General features: G+C 37.9%; 1 protein-coding gene across 1 annotated transcript in view; it reads left to right on the top strand.

Moving 5' to 3' along the window:
* The first annotated feature begins 1944 nt into the window (after positions 1 to 1944).
* CDC73 (cell division cycle 73) overlaps positions 1945 to 20768 on the top strand; it is a 135086-nt gene continuing 116262 nt past the window's right edge. Inside the window, exons 1-6 of the mRNA XM_003999432.6 lie at positions 1945 to 2393; positions 5034 to 5139; positions 8002 to 8071; positions 13771 to 13833; positions 13917 to 13969; positions 18254 to 18342. Coding sequence (XP_003999481.1) covers positions 2263 to 2393; positions 5034 to 5139; positions 8002 to 8071; positions 13771 to 13833; positions 13917 to 13969; positions 18254 to 18342 — 512 coding nt within the window. The 5' untranslated portion in view covers positions 1945 to 2262. The remainder of the gene's footprint in view (positions 2394 to 5033; positions 5140 to 8001; positions 8072 to 13770; positions 13834 to 13916; positions 13970 to 18253; positions 18343 to 20768) is intronic.

The raw sequence follows: 20768 nt of genomic DNA, 5'->3' as shown, positions 1-20768 counted from the left end.
ACTGGGGTAATGGCACAGGGTTTAAATAAAAACAAAATGATCCATGCATTTCTTTAACTGTTATAAGCAACAAATTACTAATGCCATATCTCATTACACTGAGTTTAAGAATCACTATCCTCAGAACCACAATTTTTCCTAAAAGAAAGACTGTCTGGTCATTGCTATAGATTGAATGTTTGTGGTTACCCACCCCATCCCCCTTCATATGTTGAAATCCTAAACCCAAGGTGATGGTGTTAGGATGAGGCCTCTGGAAGGGGATTAGGACATTATAAAAAAGACTCCAGAAAGCTCCTTTTTTCTTTCCACCATGTGAGCATGCAATGTGAAGTCAGAGGTCTATGAACCAGAAAGCAGGCTTTTACCAGACAATGAATCTTCTGGCATCTTGACCTTGGATTTCCTAGCCTCTAGAACTATGAGAATGAATTTCTGTTGTTTATAAGCCACCCAGCCTACGGTATTCTCTTATAGCAGTCTGAATGGACTCATATAGTCATTATTTGTGTATGAAATAAAATTAAGAGTCATTTGAGTAGACTATTATTGGCTCTCCTACCCATTAAATACTGAGTTTGTTGAACTCATCTATCCATTTATTAACATTTTCTAAGAGCCAATAATGTGCTAGACACTAGGATATGATGATACAGGTCTATTGCCCTTTAGTTTTGCAGGATGAGGCAAGGAAACTAATGTGGGCTCTCAAGTAATACTGGGTGCTCTCATACAAGTATGAATAGACACTATGGGAGATTAGAGAGTAGTAAGTGCTTCATTGTGTCTGTTTTTGTGGTGAGATTCAGGAATCTACCACAGGGATGGAACATTTGCAGAATAGACAAAATTTCTCAAATTCATTTGGAAACTCGCTATAGATAGTATAGGAAATAAACCATACACTTCTATATCTCTCTGTAGTGCACATAATAAAAATGGATCCCTTTCAAAGCAGATCAAAGTATTTGGTTATGTCAGTCAAGAAATAGCCTCCCTCCCTCCCCTTTCCACTATAGTAAAAGGGATAAAAAAAATTATGGCCCCCACGGAATATGTTCAGTTTAAGGTATACAGGCCACAGTATATTGAATTTATTTCATTGTTTCCAGCACAGCAAGGACACCCTTTCGCCTTCTGAGTGCCAATAAAAAATCAGGTAATCCGAAAGTGTTCTGACAGCTTGGAGTTTGTGTTCTCCTTTTCATTAGCATCTTTGAATAGAGCTATTTAAGGGTACCGCTTTGGGCCTGGCAGGAAGAAGGGGCCAGGATGGAAAAAGTCATCATCCAAGGAACTGAAGTGGAAGATCAACATTTATGATATTTTGTTGATTTGCTAGATGCTTTCTTTCATCTTATTCTCATACTAAGTTCTTTTTTCCAATAGCCAATTAATGCTGTAAGAAGGTATGTATCTTGTCCAAGGTCAAGCAGCACGTAACAAATACAGGTACCCGGGATTGGTCTCCTCCGGACTAGGTCTTTACCACTACGTGAATACGCTAAAAACAAAAAACAACCCCCAAACCGTACCCCGCCTCCAAAACCTCACCCTTCTAAAGGGGCTTAATCGGATCACTAAGACCTACAGGCCATTTAATGGGTCCCCTTTAGTTGGGAAGGTACTCTTAGCGTTCTGGAAATTTTTGCCAAGCTCCACTCTCGCCCAAGGAACGGCCCGAGAGCCCTTGGCCGCAGTCAAGGTGGGTGGGCGGTCACCCAGTGCGTAGTCTGGGGACAGAATTCCCGGGCTTCCTTGCAGGTGCGCGCGCACCTGTCGCTAGTCGCGTGCGCGCTGCGAGGAACGACGGACGAGGTACGTGTCCGCGCGCGTGCGCCCGGCAGTATTCCCCGTACGTGCTCCGTACGTGGGCGCGGTGTCCCTGCGCTCCGAGTTTCGGGCCGGGATTCGGCCGGGTGCCGAGTGGGAGTCTGGGAGGGGCGTGTTCCTGGTCGGTCGTGGCTCCCCCTGGCGGCGGCCTGGCTGGAGGCGCGCAGTCAGGCGTTCTCCGCGGGCAGCCGGCGGCGGGGCCTTGCCTTATAGCGCGGGGTCCTCGGCGGCCTGGGTGTCTACTGCCCCTGCTGCTGTCGTAGGCGAGGACGGCTGCTAGTGCGGCTGCTGTTGGTTCGCGGCGGCGGCGGCGGCAGCGGAGGAGGAGGAGGAAGAGGGCGAGGCGACAGGGGAAGAAGGAGGCAGGCGCGGCGGCGGCGGCTTCGCCCGGGGCCGGCGGCGGCGGCGGCGGCGGCGAGGGGGGGGAAGATGGCGGACGTGCTCAGCGTCCTGCGACAGTACAACATCCAGAAGAAGGAGATTGTGGTGAAGGGAGACGAGGTGATCTTCGGCGAGTTCTCCTGGCCCAAGAATGTGAAGACCAACTATGTAGTTTGGGGGTAAGTCTGGCATGGCTGTGGCCTGGGGTTGGCCGGGCAGAGTTGGGCGCCCCCAGGCGACCTCTTTCCGAACCCCTCCCCCCGATTCCCTTTGGGGATGGAGAAAAAACGGGTCTCTGGGTAAAAGTTTTTCTCAAGAAAAGAAGTTACACTTTTAGGTGAGGAGGAAATAGGAGGAGGTGCATCTCCATTTCTTTAAGTCTTTGGGACGCCAAAAGGGAAGGTACCACAGGAGTTTCTGACTTTACTAGTTCATTTTTACCGACGTGTGTAGGTGCAGAAAAAGGGGCGTACCGTCCGGTCCTAGAGACGTCTTTTTGTGTTTAGTTTTTTCTTTCTCTTCGAGGCTACCATGTGTTGTCACTATCCCACCTGCCCCTTGCAGCTCCTGGTCTGTTTCTTTTTCCTTTCGTAATTCCCTGAGGTAGAGAGAAGGGAACTAACTATGTGAGATTAGAACGGGAAAAAGATTTGGTCACTTTGGAAGAGTCCTCAAAACCCGTGTTAGAGGTGAAGGCAGGAATTTCTTCAGGGAGAAAGTTATTGGTAAAATGGAGTGAGCTTTACAGATCTAAGTAAGCTATTGATGATGGTGTGTGTTTGTAGGAAATGGGTTTCAACAAGAAATATTTGGGAACGTTGAACTACGCGGGGCTTTTTGAATTGAAGGCATTAAGGAAAATATCTAGAGATAGGTCTGATAATGGTTTGGGGCCTTTTTAAAGGTGATATCTCTCTCTTTGGTATTTCATCTGGATGATTAGAACCTTGGGCTAGAACTTCCATACTCATTTTGCTTGATTGAGTGGAAGCACTGGGCTTTGTGAAGAGTTGATGAAAAGCTGGGGAAAATTTAGTTTGTTGGTTTCTAGCTTTTTGGCCCTGAGGACTTATGATTTGATTAGCTTTATGAAATGTTGATGCAATGACATCATTCTGAGTTTCTTGCGTTTTGTCCTGTCAAAAAAAAATTGGCACAGACAGAATTACATTTGATTGGAATTTTAACGGATTTATTATTTTTTTTCTTTAAAAAATGGTTTAGAAGTACTCAGGATGTAGGGTGGTTCAATTTGAGAAATAGAAAATTCTTAGCACCTTGGTTCCTGACTCAGGGGAGGTTAACTTAATCAGAGTAGGTGAAATAAAACATAACTTGGTAAGAATTGCATTCTGGCTCTTGAGAGTAATCACTTCTAGCTTGGGGTATTAGGAAGGGTTTCATAGAAATATGTTTGGCGTGTGGACAGGCTACAAATTTTCTTGAACAAATGAATGAACAGATGAGTAAGCCTTAAAGAGTGAGTTAGGAACTTTGAGGGTGACATGATGGGTTAGGTCTTAAAGGACAGGGAACTGTATGCTTAAAGCCATGAGAGCTGGAAAGGAAATATTTTGATAGCATTTCAGTGAAGCTAGTAGTGAAAAAGGGGTGCTTAGAATAATTTCAAACTTTAACAATAGCGAATTACACCACTAAACATATTTTTGTTTTGTTATTCATTTCTTTATGCACATGTACATATGTCCAACTTCGGAACTTTAAGCAATACTTATCCTTATTGCATGTAGTACGTTCTATTACTTTGCTTTTCTGTATTGTTAAAAAAAAAAACCCTGATTACCTGGATATTACGTGTTATTGTACAGTAACTGGTAGTGATGTATGGTTTGAAATAATGTTAATTCATAGGAAGGGTGGAAATGAAGGCTAGAGAAATGTAGATGAGGGCCGACTATATTGCACTGTATTCAGATGAGGTCAAATAATACGCTGACGTTTTTTAGATGGGAATGTAGTAGGAAGAGTGAGGTTGGACACAAATATTGTTGAGGCAATAGTATTATGCGGTTTCGTTAAAGAGCTTGCACCTCTAGACTGCATTGGGGCGCTTGGGTGGCCCAGTCGGTAAGGCGTCCGTCCGGCTCTTGAGTTGGTTCTGGTCATGATTTCACGGTTCGTGAGTCTGGGCCGCATATTGGGCTATGTACTGACAGCACAGAGTCTGTTTGGGATTCTCTCTCCCTCTCTCCCTCTCTCCCTGCCCCCGCTTGTGTTCTCCCTCCCCCTCTTTCTCTCTCAAATAAACATTAAAAAAAAATAAACCTTTATACAGCATTGCTTTACCACAGGTAGAATTGATTATGATTTTTTTTGCATCATTGGTTTAATTTAAGGGATGTCATAAGAATTATACCTCTGAAATTTATTATTATGTTTGCTGTAAGAATGTTAAGGATGTTCTTTAGCAGTATCTTATTTAGGAGACAAAGAATAAATTTCTAGTAAGTTTAGAGTTGTGCTTCTTCTAATCAGTTTTTCTCTTGTGGATTCTCTCCACTCTGTAACTGACTAGGTTTCTCTCTTTATTGGCAAAGACCAGAATGAAGTTTGGGCCAAATTCTAAAAAGTGTGTAGTACCTTAGAGTATGAATATGGTGTGCTTTTTTTTTTTTCATTTTCTACCTTTGTGTTCTTTTACTTTAATGACAGTTCCGCTTACTAGATTTCATACTTTATGTGTATTTTTGTTAACCATGTTAAATCCATTCTTGAGTAGCAAAGTGAATAGAGATAAATTCATACATACAAGTCTAAGGAGTTGAATTAAAATTGAGTAAAAATCTTAATTATTTCAGGACTGGAAAGGAAGGCCAGCCCAGAGAGTACTACACATTGGATTCTATCTTGTTTCTACTTAATAATGTGCACCTTTCTCATCCTGTTTATGTCCGACGTGCCGCCGTAAGTAAAATTCATTTTAAAACTTAATTTTTTTTTTTTTTGGTCAATAGGTATTATTTGGCATGGATCACTTCCCTCATGGGTTTCAAATTAAAAAAATAAAAGGTTCATCTGTATGAAAGCCCACTAGAAGTTCAAAATTAGATCTTTGCATGTTTTTAGATCTATGACTTTCATGTAAAATGTGGGCGCTGTTTACAAGAACAGAAGTTTTGAAGATATTTATATGAATAATAAAAAAATATATATATAAGCCTGTAGAAGGACCCTGATATTCAGAACTCTGATCTCAAGAATACTTTTTTGGGGTGTGCCTGGGTGGCTCAGTTGGTTAAGCGTCTGACTCTTGATTTTGGCTCAGGTCATGATACCACAGTTTGTGAGTTTGAGTTTGTAAGCTGTGCTGACAGCTTAGAGCCTGTTTGGGATTCTCTCTTTCTCTGCTCCTCCCCCATTCATTCTCCCTCTCTCTCTCGAAATAAATAAACTGAAAAAAAACTTTTTTTGGGTTTCAGAATCAAGATTAACAGACAACTTTATTATTATTATTAGAGGGAGAGAGTGTGTGTGTGTGTGTTCACATGAGCAGGGGAAGAGCAGAGAGAGAGAGAGAGAGAGAGAGAGAGCGAGCGAGAGAATGAGAATCCCAAGTAGGCTTCACGCTGATGGGGGGCTCAATCTCACAACCATGAGTCACGACCTGAGCCAAAATCAAGTGCCAGAGACCTAACCAAACCCAAGTGCCCCTAACAGACCACTTTAAAATTAATTTTTAATCTGTTTAATAAACCTCTTTTGAACTTTATTGATAAATTCATTTGTTTCCAGTTTTTCTTGCCTTCAGCATCTCAGTATTTGAACTCTGCTTTTCTGAATGGGAAATATTTAGCGTTTAATACATATAGAAAAAAATACGTAGGGTGAAACTACGTATTGAGATTTGGGAAATAGTGGGATAAAAATAACAGCATCTTTATGAAGTTAGGTTACTTCATCTTAAATCTTTAAAATCTGAATTAGGCAGTAATTAGAATGTATTGTTGGCTATATCCATTCATTTTGTGGTAATAAAGATGATCCAGATGCTTGGTTTATATATAGAGATTATGTTCTTGGCAAATAGTTATAACTGTAACTGATGGCTGTAATTGTTACTGTGGACCTTGGGACCCTTGCTCACATAAGATTTAAGTCTTTTGTTTTTCTTAAATACTTGGCAGATTGAAAGGGCAGAATTCTACAGTTCTAGGGTTCTACAAATTTTTTTTCCTCCACTGTGCTACTTGCTCTTTCTTGTGAGCAGACCATGTCTGATGCAAGTTTTCTGGACCCATAGCTCTTATTTTAGTGTGAGTAGACATATCTTTTTCAGTTGGCTGTATTATGTCCATAATTCATTATTAACCAAATAATGAAGTATGTTATCAGGCTTAGAAACAGTAACTTAACAAAATTAATGCAAATCTTTTAGCTATTTATGATACTTCATGTAGACTAGTTTTTAAAAACAAGCACACAAAAACCTGTGGGCTCTTAAATGTTTATACTCCTAGCAGAAATTAAAATTTAGCCTACCCTTTAAAAAAAAGGTTAATTTTAAATGATTAAATATAGTTAAACTCTATCATCAGGGAGTGTGTGCAGAATGTTTGAAGTGAAATGTAATTAGTATACAATATAAGATAAATAGCCGAAGTTACTAAGGATTCTGGTTATTTATCATTGTGTATATAAAGTGACAAAGGGATTTTAATTATATAATCTTGCAGCCACCAGGCTTTCTTATACTTAGTTTTTTTTTTTTTTTTGTTTTGTTTTTTTTATTTTTTTAATGTCTATTGTTGAGAGAGCACGAACGGGAGGGACAGAAAGAGAGGGAGTTACAGAATCTGAAGCAGGATCCAGGCTCTGAGCCGTCAGCACAGAGCTCAACGTGGGGCTTGAACCCACGAACCATGAGATCATGACCTGAGCTGAAGCCAGACGCTTAACTGACTGAGCCACTCAGGTGCCCCTTAGTTGTTTGTTTACATTATAAAAATGATATTGAAAATTGTAATTACAGGATTCATTGAATTCATGGCCTCAAGATGACCTGGTGACTAAAGTATACAGCTCTATTTGTCAGTACACCTCTTTACAATGACTAATGTAGGAGATTTAAGGAAAATTATCCATTTTACCAAAATAGGTACATTTTCCAGATTTAATTTTTTAGTCTTTTCCCCTTCCTTACAGAATTTGTGTGCATTCAAAGATAAAAAAGAAATATGTAGCATGGAAAGTAAGCAACTGACATTAATGTTTTGCTGTATAATGTCCTAAATTTTTTCCCATGCTTAAACAGTATACCTTTTGTTTTGAAAATTTAGTTTTTATGGCTAAGTTAGTGTATTTCAGAATTCAAGTAGAATATTTTGAGAAGTCTGTTTTGTGTTTGAGAAAAGAAAGCACTTTGGAAACATTGCATGTAATGATCAAGCAATGGGACTAAAAAGATAATTACCTCAAATATGCATGCAAAGTATCATGAATAAAATAAAAAAATACTTAAAGTGAGCCAAGGGAACAAAAAAGACTGGAATTGATATTTTGAAGAGGGATTGGTCATTGTTTCTAATGATTATCTTTTAGGTATCTTAATTGAATTTCAAGAATGAAGTTATTAAAAATTAATATCCTTAAAATTTTTGAAGACTTGGGTTAGATTTTTTTAGCCTAGTAGTTCTTTAAAGGTAAGATTCTGAATAAATATTACCAAGATCTGTTGGAATAAAATTCAGATATTATACAATGTTTGTTTTTATTATATTTCTTGTAATTGTTGTTGATTTGATAACTAATTAAAAATTTTGATTTCAGACTGAAAATATTCCTGTGGTTAGAAGACCTGACCGAAAAGATCTGCTTGGATATCTCAATGGTGAAGCATGTGAGTAATTTTTAAATTGCTCTCACTCTTAAATAGCCATTGTTTCTTTCTTTCTCCTGTGAAATAAGAAGCAATGGGAAGAGAATTTGTATTTCCACTAAAAAATTAACCTTCCAGCGGCTATGTGCATATGCTCTCCTTTTTTTTTTCTTTTATGGTGAATACACTACCTTCATTCCTAAGACCGGTCACCGCTTCTCTGTCTGTAGATTCCATTTCCTTTCACACTCTCAAAGACTCTGCTTTTGTAAATTATTGCTTCTGCCTTGCGTCATCATCTTCCTCTTTTCCTCTGCATCATTCCCTTTAAAGTGCATACAGCAAGATCTCATTTAAAAATGGTTTTTTGACCCCCCCCATTCCTGCTATCTACTGTACTGTTTGTCTTTTCCTTTTTATTGCAAAATTCTTTGTAACAGTTGTGTGATATCACTGCTTCCCTCTTGAATCCATTCCGGTTTGGCTTTCCTGTTCATGTCCCACTTATATCACTGTTGTGTGGTTAACACTGACTTCAGAGTTACTCATTCCTTTGGTCTCTCTTATCTGTATCTTGCTTGATCTCTCAACAGCATTAGATGCTGTTGACTGCTTCCTTTTGGAAACCCTTTCTTAGCTTGGCATTTGGGGCACCTGATTCTTTTGGTTCTCTTTCTATTCATTGTCCATCTCTCATTTTCTTTTGCTTACTTCCTTATATTCATCTTATTTCTAAGCTTTAAATTATAAATCCACTTCACATCTTTCCTTGGATATTTAATAGGTATCTGAAATTCAATGTATCTGAAATAGAATGCCAATTTCCTCTTTCCCTTCTCCCCTCAAACAAAATAGGTCTGGTCTCCCACTGTTCCCATCTCAGTAAATGGCATACCATTCATGTAGTTGCTGAGGCCAGAAACCCTGGGGAAATCTTTGATTACTTTTTTCTCACATCTCATTTTGTGAGCAGGTCCTTTTCTTTAAAAGGATGAGTTTCTTAACCATTCTACTCCCACTATGTTTCATCCTTCCCCTTTAGAGTTGTATAGTCTTTTCACAGTACCCTACTCTGTATTTTCTACTATAGTCTTTGCCTACCCACTAGAGTGACCTGTTTTGAAAAACACATATAAGCTTGATTCACTTACCTGCTCAAGTCCATCCTGTGGCTTCCCGTCACATGTAGGATAAAGCTCATACTCCTTATCCTGACCTATGTGATTTTGCTTCTGCCTAAATATCTGTGGCCTCATCTTCTTCCAACTTTCATTTGCTCACAGCGGTCCAGTCTTATTGATTCTTTTAACTATCCTGACTTTTCAAGCCTTTGTACTTTCTATTTTTTGTGTTCAGTTCTGTTTCTCTACATTGTCACATGTCTTACTTTTTACCACCTCAATCTGTGCTTTAATAATCTGTCAGAAAGAGTTTATCACTCTAAAAGAGAAAATAGTGTTGTTTTTCCACATACATCCATCTGTGTATAGTATCTTCCTAATTTATATTTTGTCAAATCCCTTACATTGACTTGAAATTATATATTGGTTTACTTATATATTATTTGTCTGCCCCACTAGAGGGTAAACTCTAAGGGGGCAGGTAGTTAAATACCCAGTATTTAGAACAGTGGTTAATAGTAGGTGCTTACCTGTATAAGTGAGTAATCATTAATTTGCTGTCTTAAAGAATATGAATAAAATTATAAGTTGGTACAATTAATAGAATATAAATTGGTGAGTATGAATAAATTGATATAATCATATGATAGTATGAATAAATCAATATGAGACTGGTCGTAACCTTTCTTGGAGTGTTTACTACCTTTAAGTCGTTAATAGCTGTCTTGTTACATATTGAGTTCCATGACTTTAACAGTAATACTGATTTGCATGGAGTCTTTTGCATAATGGAAAGACCATGCTCAAGAGTATTATCTTTCTGTACTGTCCTCTGAACATTCAGCAAGTACTTATTGAGTGGTTATTCTTAAAGTAGTGCAATTGCTGGGTCATAGAGTGGTTCTATTTTTAACTTTTTGAGGAACTTCCACACTTTTCCAGAGTGGTTGCACCAGTTTGCATTCCCACCGATAGTGCAAGAGGGTTCCCCTTTCTCTGTGTCTTCTCCAATACCTGCTGTTTCCTGAGTTGTTAATTTTTGCCATTCTGACAGGTGTGAAGTGGTATCTCACTGTGGTTTTCATTTGTATTTCCCTGATGATAAGTGATGTTGAGCATTTTTTCATGTGTCTGTTTCCCATTTGTATGTCTTCTTTGGAGAAAAGTCTGTTCATGTCTTCTGCCCATTTCTTAACTGGATTATTTATTTTTTGGGTGTTGAGTTTTATAAGTTCTTTATAGATTTTGGATACTAGCACTTTATCCAATATTTCATTTGCAAATGTCTTCTCCCATTCTGTAGGCTGCCTTTTGTTGATTGTTTCCTTCGCTGTGCAGAAGTTTTTTTATCTTGATGAAATCCCAATAGTTCACGTTTGGTTTTGTTGCCCTAGCCTCCAGAGACATGTCTAGTAAGAAGTTGCTATGGCCAAGGTCAAAGAAATTGCTGCCTGTGTTCTCTAGCATTTTGGTGGTTTCCTGTCTCATGTTCAGGTCTTTCATCCATTTTGAGTTTATTTTTCTGTATGGTGTAAGAAAGTGGTCCAGTTTCATCATGGTCCAGTTTTCCCAACACCATTTGTTGAAGAGACTTTTTTCCATTGAATATTCTTTCCTGCTTTGTTGAAGATTAGTTGACCATAGAGTTGTGGGTCCATTTCTGGGGTCTCTATTCTGTTCATTGATCTATGTGTGTGTTTTTGTGCTGGTACCGTACTGTCTTGATGAATACAGCTTTGTAACACAGCTGAAGTCTGGAATTGTGATGCCTCCCACTTTGCTTTTTTTTTTTTTTTTCTTCAACATTAGTTTGGCTATTTGGGATATTTTCTGGTTCCATATAAATTTTAGGATTGTTTGTTCTAGCTCAGTGAAAAATTCTGGTGGTATTTTGATAGGGATTGTATTGAATTTGTAGATTGCTTTGGGTGGTGTAGACATTATAACAGTGTCTGTTTTTCAATCCATGAGCATGCGATATTTTTCCTTTCTTTGTGTTTTCTTCAGTTTCTTTCATAATAAGTGTTCTATATTTTTCAGAGTACCAATCTTTTCCTTCTTTGGTTAGGTTTATTCCTAGATATTTTACGGGTTTTGGTGCAATTGTAAATGGGATCGATTCTTTGATTTCTCTTTCTGATGATTCATTATTGATATATAGAAATGCAACAGATAGCTGTACATTGATTTTATATCCTGTGACTTTGCTGAATTCATCTATCAGTTCTAGCAAATTTTTGATGGAGTCTGAGTCTTTCGGGTTTTCCATATAGAGTATCCTGTCTTCTGTGAACTGTGAAAGTTTGACTTTTTCCTTGCTGGTTTGGGTGCCTTTATTTCTTTTTGTTGTCTGATTGCTGAGGCTAGGACTTCTAGTACTGTACTGAACAACAGTTGTAGGAGTGGACATCCCTGTCATGTTTCTGACCTTAGGGGAAAAGCTCTCAGTTTTTCCCCATTGAGAATGATACTAACTGTGGTTCTTTTTTGTATATGGCCTTTATGATATTGAGGTGTGTTCCTTCTATCCCTACTTTCTTGAGGGTTTTTATCAAGAAAGGATGCTGTATTTTGTCAAATGCTTTTTCTACATCTGTTGAGAGGATCATGTTGTTCTTATCGTTTCTTTTATTAATGTGGTGTATCATGTTGAGTTATTGGTGGATATTGAACCAGCCCTGCAGCCCAGTAATAAATCCCACTTGATTACGGTGAATAATTGTTTTAATGTACTGTTGGATTTGATTTGGTGGTATCTTGTTGAGAATGTTTGCATCCATGTTCATCAGGAATATTGTCTGTCATTCTTTTAGTGAGGTCTTTGGTTTTGAAATCAAGATGATGGTGGTCTCATAGAATGAGTTTGGAGATTTTCCTTCCATTTCAATTTTTTGAAAGAATAGGTATTAACTCTTCTTTAAATGTTTGGTAGAATTCCCCTGGGAAGCCATCCTGTCTTAGACTGTTTGTTGAGAGATTTTTTTTACTGATTCAGTTTCTTTGCTGGTTATGGGTCTGTTCAAAAAATTTTTTTTTTTTTTTAATTAAAAAAAATTTGTATTTATTATTGAGAGAGTGCCAGCAGGGGGAGGGGCAAAGGGGGGGGGGGCAGAAAATCTGAAGTGGACTCTGTGCTTAGAGCAGAGAGCCCCAAACTAGGGCTTGAACTCACGACCTGTGAGATCATGACCTGAGCTGAAGTCGGACACGCAACCAAATGAGCCACCCAGGCACCTTGTTTGTTCAAATTTTCTATTTCTTTTTCAGTTTTGGTAGTTTATATGTTTCTAAGAATTTATCCATTTCTTCCAGATTGCCCTATTTGTTGGCATGTAATTGTTCATAATATTCTCTTATAATTGTATTTCTGCAGTTGTGGTTATGATCTTTCCTTTGTTTCTTGATTTCATTTATTTGAGGCCTCTCCTTTTTTGTTAAGTTTGGCTAGGAGTTTTCAATTTTATTAATTCTTTGAAAGAACCAGTTCCTCATTATATCGATAATGCTATGTAGCTTTAAAAAGAAAGAATGCTCCACATATCAGTATGCTAGAGCTCTTTTGTTAGGATAAAAAAAAAAAAGGTTCAGGACAGTGTACATAGTATGCTATCTTTTATGTGAAAAAGGGGAAAGGGACATGTAGGTGGCTCAGTCAGTTAAGCATCTAACTCATGGTTTTGGCTAAGATCATGATCTCACAGTTTTGGGGATTTTGTCTCTCCTTTCTCTCTTGCGCTCCTCCCCACCCCCCATAAACATTAAAAAAGTTTAAAGGGGGGGGAATAAAGGTATAAGTTTGTATTTCTTGTATCTACAGAAAGAACCTCTAGAAAGATACACTCAAGACTTAAATAGTCATGTAGGGTGGTGGGAACTAGGTGGATGGGACTAGTTTCATTATTTTCAACCTTTCACAATTTAAATGACTTAATTTAAAAAGTAATTGCGGGGCGCCTGGGTGGCTTAGTTGGTTAAGTGTCTGACTTTGGTTCAGGTCATGATCTCACAGTTCGTGAGTTTAAGCCCCATGTCGGGTTCTGTGTTGACAGCTTAAAGCCTGGAGCCTGCTTTGGATTTTGTGTCTCCCTCTCTCTCTGCCACTTCTCTGCTCACACTTCGTCTCTCTTCTCTCAAAAATAAATAAACGTTAATAAAAAATTTTAATAAAAAAAAATAAAAAGTAATTGCAGTGTTTTTTCTACCAATTGTGAATAACTAAAATTTGCATTTTTGAAGTGAATGCTAACTTAAATAAAACCTTTTCCTATGGATATGTATTTATGTATTTATGTTTAGATACATTTTATGTGCATGTGTGGTAACGGAGTATATGCTCTTTGAAGTGACCAGTTAATTTCAGTCATCGCAGTAGTTTGTAAGCTAAATTGTTAAAAATAATTTGTCCTTTAAAGACTTTTAAATATAAATTAGTCTTTTATAATAAACTGTTTTACAAAGCTGCTTTAAAACTTTTTCCCCCCTCAGGAAATTATACATATAAAGTAAGAAATTACAAATATTGAGCATTTTACTTGTAATAATGTCTAGTATATGTGTTCAAATATTGAGCTTCTCACCTAAATCTTTTTAAATCTTCAGCAACATCAGCAAGCATAGACAGAAGTGCCCCTCTAGAAATAGGTCTTCAGCGATCTACCCAAGGTATGTTTTGGTGTGTATTTATAATGAACTTTTAAAAACTTACTCCAAAACCATATATTTACTTTTCTTTTTTTTTCTTAAAGTCAAAAGAGCTGCAGACGAAGTTTTAGCAGAAGCAAAGAAACCACGAATTGAGGTAATAGAATTTTATTTTAAATATGAATCGTAGTGTTACAAAATTGAGATTGTATATGAATACAAATTCTTTTTCATAGTAGTCCTAGGAGTTTTTTTCTGGAAAAATTGTCGTAGTATTATGAGTGTTTGATTAATAGCAGTTGAGGTATAATTTAAGATCTTTTACAGGGGCGCCTGGGTGGCTCAGTCAGTTGAACGTCCAGCTTCAGCTCAGGTCATGATCTTACAGCTTGTGAGTTCGAGCCCCGTGTCAGGCTCTGTGCTGACAGCTCAGAGCCTGGAGCCTGCTTCGGGTTCTGTGCCTCCCCCTCTCTCTGCCCCCAACCCACTCGCATTCTGTCTCTCTCAAAAATAAACAAACATTTAAAAAAAAAAAAAAAGATCTTTTATGTACAAACTGTGTGGTGGACATATCACTTTATTTTTCTTTGCCTCTTCGATGAAAATGTTGGGCTTCATCAGGAGTTGGGAAATTTCTTCTGTAAAAGTCCAGATAGTAAATATTTTAGGCTTTTTGGGCCATTTAGTTTCTGTTCAGCTATTCCACCCTGCTATCATAGTGTGAAAGCAGGCATAAGCAATACGTAAATGAACTGACAGGACTGTATTTCAGTAAAATTTTATAAAACAGATGGTGAACCTACCTTTGAGTTGTAGTTTGCCTATCCCTGGAATAACATGGTATGAGAATTTGCTGTACTCTTTTTTTTTTTTTTTTTTAATGTTATTTATTTTTGAGAGGGAGAGAGAACAAGCGTGAGCGGGGGAAGGCGGAGAGAGGGAGACACGGAATCTGAGGCCGGCTCCAGGCTCTGAGCTGTCATCAGAGAGCCGGATACAGGGCTCGAGCTCATGAACCATGAGATCATGACCTGAGTTAAAGTCAGATGCTGGGGCGCCTGGGTGGCGCAGTCGGTTAAGCGTCTGACTTCAGCCAGGTCACGATCTCGCGGTCCGTGAGTTTGAGCCCCGCGTCAGGCTCTGGGCTGATGGCTCAGAGCCTGGAGCCTGTTCCGATTCTGTGTCTCCCTCTTTCTCTGCCCCTCCCCCGTTCATGCTCTGTCTCTCTCTGTCCCAAAAATAAATAAACGTTGAAAAAAAAAAAATTTTAAAGTCAGATGCTTAGCCAGCAGTGGAATACTAATATTGGTAAATAAGGATAGTTCACATGAAATAGAAGCTGTATGAGAAATGCAGTTAACTTTAGAAAGAAGCATAAGACAGTTAAGCCTTGGAAATTTTAATTATATGAGTATAACACTCTTTATTTAAAATTTTTAACAAGTCTCAGATCAGTTACATATAAAACCCAGTGCAAATGGAAGATTAGGTACTAGAGATACACTTAAAATCTGAGAAATAAGTACCAATTAACAGTATAGGAAATAACACTTGTAGTCATCATTAATTTAACATTACTAGAAACCATAACTCTTCTTTTTACACTTGTATAAAAATCAAACAGTTGTACCTTTGGCCTACTACATAAACAGCAGAGCATCCACAATTAAGGATAAAAAGGTAACTGTTAAAGGGACAGAGTTGTTGACATGTAATCTTTATATATTCATTGACAAAATTTGATGCTGAAACAGTGTAATTTTAATTAATTTTAAAACAACGTAATTTTCATTAAGCAAACTCTGAGACATGGACATGGTATTTTAGTTAAGGATAGTAATGATAGTTAGCTCATTGTTGCTACTCTGTTCTGGGTGACGTTTTATACACTTTATATTAGCTTGTGTAATGCTAAGCCACAGCCTTCTGAAGTTGGCAGTCTTGTGCATGCCATCAATGAGCAAACACCTCAGACGGAACAAGTTACTTGCTGAGGTTCACAGAACCAGGAATGGAGCCTAGATGGTCTGGCTCCTATCCATTCCACTGTATATACTGATTACAAATTTTTCAGCAATAAAATGAGTTTCCACCTGTTCTCTCTGTATGAAGGAAGATTGGGACCCACTGTGAACAAAATGAGTGAATTTAAAGATACTAATTACTTGGAAAACCTGAAATTTACAGTTTTAATTATTTGGAAAACAATTGAACATGTCAGAAATGCTGATTTGCCTGGATATCATTAACTTGAAAATCAACAAGAAATAGCATAATAAAATTCTTTCCAGAGTATTTATAGAGTTAAAAGAGTTACATAAACAGTTATGTTACATTAACAGTTTTTAGTTCACCATGTGTATGTTGGGAACCTGCAAGGCACTAGGCTCAGAGAGAGAAACCTTGAGGGCAAAGATTCTGAACTTATTAAAGTCTAGGCTGCAGTTGTCTTTAAAATCAGTAGTTTCCTAAGGAACTTGAGTTCCTTGTGCTGTACCTTCATTACAGATGTCTAAAATTTAATGCAGTTTGCTAAAATACTTTGTGTTCATGTCAGCAATATGTCTGTTTTAAATGATAGGTTAATAATAGAGCATGAATTGGAGCAGAGCATCTTTTTAGATCTCTTGAGTATACTGATGGCGTTTTATACAATGTCATATTTTGTTAGCCATAAACATTGACTCATTTCCTCAGTTGTCTCATTTGTTGAATGTGGGCATTGAACTAGATCAAGTTTTGTTTTGTTTTTTTTTAATGTTTTTATTTTTGAGAGCAAGCGAGCTTGAGTGGGGGAGGGGCAGCGAGAGGGGGAGACACAGAATCTGAAGCAGGCTCCAGACTCTGAGCTGTCAGCACAGAGCCAGATGCAGGGCTCAAACTCATGAACCGTGAGATCATGACCTGAGCCAAAGTTGGACACTTAACCGACTGAGCCGTGCAAGTGCCCCAATCAAGTTTTGGTTTTAAATGAACATATTTCAGAGTAAATTTTACCTGAAATTCTAACATGCAGGTTAGAAAAAAGCTGAGCTACCAAGATTGAATTCAGAGCAGTGTCCCATGGGTCACTTTGTAGGAAAAGCCTAATGTTCCGAGGAACATGCTTTGAAAACCATTAAAGTTACACTTCCTGTCATCAGAAATGCTGATGGATTTACGACCTGGGGCAACAGATGCAAAAAACTAGCTCCAAAATGAAATTTTTGACTGTGGTGAGGGCTTTTCATAAAATTTACTAATCAACTTTTCTGAAGAGAAGGAATTTATTTGTGGTATATTTTTATGAATAAAAGTAGCTGTGTTACATTATGGGAAGAAAAAAGCTGCTGTGGAACACCTGGGTGTCTCAGTTGGTTAAGCATCTGACTCTTTAAATTTAAAATTTATTTTTGAGAGAGAACACAACCGGGGAAGGGATAGATAGAGGGGGCAAGGCAGAATCCCCAGCAGGCCCCACATCAGCAGCACACGAAGGAGCCTGACTCGGGGCTCAAACTCCTGAGCCAAAATCAAGAGTCTGCTGCTTAAGTGACTGGGGCACCCAGGCGCCCTTTAAGCGTTTGACTCTTGATTTTGACTCAGGTCGTGATCTCAGTCTTGGTGAGATTGAGCCCTATCCTGTGTTGGGCTCCATCTGACAGGCTGACAGTGTGGAGCCTGTTTGGGATTCTCTCTCATCTCTCTCTCCGCCCCTCTCCCCACTTGCCCTCTCTGTGTGTCTCTTTCCTTCAAAATAAGTAAATAAACATTAAAAAAAGTTGCTGAAGTTCTTTGGTAAGCTTTTAATCAGTTCTACAGTTTAATCAGTGATCAGTTTAATCAGTCATCTAACATTTACTTATTTATCATTATTTTTTCATTAATTTTAGTTGAGAGAGGGAGAGAGAGAACTTGCAAACAGGGAAGAGGGGCAGTGGGAGAGAGACTGGGAATCTTAAGTAGGCCTTCACACTCAGCACAGAGTCTGGTGCAGGGCTTGATCCCACCACCTTGGGATCATGACCTGTTGAACCAAAATCAGTAGGTCGCTTGACCAACTGAGCCACCCAGGCGCCCCCCCAACTTGTATTTATGTAACTAAAAGTAATCTTAAAGTTGAGTTGATTTAAGGCCAGTGATGCCTAGAAAGTTATAGGCAGGAACTTATGTAAAGAAAAGTTACATGTAGTTTTTTTTTGTTGTTGTTCTAAAAGTTAAATAAAGGGCCACCTGGGTTCCTCAGTCAGTTGAACATCCAACTTCGGCTCAGGTCATGATCTCACAGAGAGTTCGAGCCCCACATCGGGTTCACTGCTGTCAGCCTGTCAACACAGAGCCTGCTTCATATCCTCTGTCCCCCTCGCTCTCTGCCCCTCCCCCACTTGCACGCACTCTCTCTCAAAATAAATAAAAGTTAAATAAAAATTTAGAATATTCACTAACCAGTGGTTATTTTCAGGATGAAGAGTGTGTGCGTCTTGATAAAGAAAGATTGGCTGCTCGTTTGGAGGGTCACAAAGAAGGGATTGTACAGACTGAGCAGATCAGGTAAGATTTTCTTTAGTAGAAAGTGTTGTATAAGTGTATATGGAAAAAGAGATATTAATATGCCATCTACGTTAATTTTACCTTTTGCATTTATTACGTGCTTCTGTGCCCTAAGTTTAAAAGATGATGTGTGAGCCTATTTTATGGTAGGGGAGATTGAAAGCTAATGATGCTTTCTGGAAAGCCTTGTTCTTGGTACTATTACCACATTGATCTTTCCTGTTTAAAATTACTCCATAACCAAGCCACTCATTTATTTTGTGATCTCTTGTTGATTTATAGCAGAGGTCAACAAACTTTTTTGTACAGTGACACGTATTAAATACTTTCGGCTTTGAAGGTCGTGTGGGGTTTTTTTTTTGCAGCTATTTAATGCTTGTGGTAGGGAAAGCAGTCTGTGATTGCTCTAATTCATAAGAGAATTAGCATGGCTAGATTTGGCTTGTGGTATTATTTTGTTTATCTCTGAATTTTACTATAATTAGAATCCCTTCATAATTTTTCCTTGGCACAATATAGTGCTTTGGGAAATTCTATCCAAACTAAAAAATTCAATGCGGATCTTTAAAAGCTTTATTAAAGATGATTAATATAGCAGGAAGCTGCACATATTTAAAGCATATTTGTTGATAAGCTTTCACATATGTATACATCTGTGAAACCATCATCATAATCCAGAACATGAATGTAACATCACTGCTATAAATTTTTTCTGTACCTTTATGATTCCACACTTCTACCTGTCCCTACATCCTTCCCTCTCCAGGAAACCAATGATCTGTTGATTAATTTTTTTCTGGAGTTAAGTATAAATGGAGTTATGTAGTATATACTTCTTTGGTGGTCTGGCCTCTTATTTAGTATAATTATTTTGAGATTCATCCATGTTGCTGAATGTGTCAATAGTTCATTCTTTATTATTGGTGAGTAGTTTATTCTTTTCCATTGTATAGGTGTAACAATGTTTTCCTAGGCAACTGTTCATGGACATTTTACTTGTTGCTGTTTTTTGGTTATTACAGCTAAAGCTGTGATCATTTGTATACAAGTTTTTTATGGACATAAGTTTTCATTTTTACTGAGTAAATACCTAGAGGAGGAATGATTGAATCATGTGGTGTTTTGTTTTAGATTTACCTTTTTAAGACATCACCAGACTTTTCAAAGTGATTATACCATTTCACATTTCTACCATGAATATATGAGTCCTACTTTCTTCACAGCCTTGCCAACACTTGGTGTGATCAGGCTTTTTAATTTTAGCCATGCTAAAAGGTATGAGATGATATCTCATTATGATTTTGTCTTGTACTTACCTCATGGTTAATGAAATTACGAGCATCTTTTTGTGTGCTTAATTTGCCATCTTATATCATGTTTAGTGAAGGTTCAAATTTTTGTCCATTTTTTTTTTTTTATTGGATTGGATTGTTTTCTTATTATTGGGTTTTGTAAGTTTGTTGTATGTTCTGGATAGAAGTCCTTTTTCAGACATTGGCTTTGCAGGTATTTTTCCCAGTCTATGACTTATCTTTACATTCTCTAGCTGCCTTTTGAAAAGCGGCTTGTTTTAATTTTTGTGATGTCTCATTTATCAGTGCATTCTTTTGTAAATTATCTTTTGGTGTTGTAATTAAGGAATCTTTGCTTGAACAAAGTCACCTAAGACTGTCTTGTATTTTCTTGTAGAAATTTTTTTAATTTTAGGGTTTACATTTATGTATTTATTATTATTATTACTTTATTTTTTAAAATTATTTTTGAGAGAGAGCACGACGAATGGGGGCGGGGCAGAGAGAGAGAGGGAGACACAGGATCTGAAGCAGTCTCCAGGCTCTGATCTGTCAGTACAGAGCCTGATGCAGGGCCTGAACTCCCAAAACGCGAGATCATGACCTGAGCTGAAGTCAGACACTTAACTGACTGAGCTACCCAGGCACCTCTAGGTTTTACATTTAAGTCTGTGATCTACCTTTAGTTAAAATTTTTGCATGGGGTGCACAGTATGGCTCAAAATTCATTCATTTTTTATGATGTAGGTATTGAAGTTCAGTTTTGTGCCAGTTGTGCCCAATAGTTTCAGTGTTACTGGTGTCCAATTAATTCTTTGCACTTGTGTAAAAAATCAGTTGTTTCTGGATCCATTCTATACTGTTCATCTGTTTGTCTTTTTGCCAGTGCCAAACTGTTTCATTAGTTTTAAAATCAGATAGTGTTAGCTTTCCAACTTTGTTTTTCTGTTTCAAGGATGTTTTTGCTCTTTTAGGTTCTTTGCATTTCCGCATGAGTTTTGGAATTAACGTGTCAGTTCCTACAAAAAGCTTACTGGGATTTGATTGGGATTGCATTAAATCTATAGACCAGTTTGAGAATTGCTATCTTAAAAATTTGAGTCTTCTGACTTATGAATAAGATGTACTTATTTT

The sequence above is a fragment of the Felis catus genome, chromosome F1, assembly GCF_018350175.1.
Source record: "Felis catus isolate Fca126 chromosome F1, F.catus_Fca126_mat1.0, whole genome shotgun sequence".
Taxonomy (NCBI): Eukaryota; Metazoa; Chordata; class Mammalia; order Carnivora; family Felidae; genus Felis; species Felis catus.
Note: the sequence above shows the minus strand (reverse complement) of the source record. Positions and strands in the feature narration are given on the sequence as shown.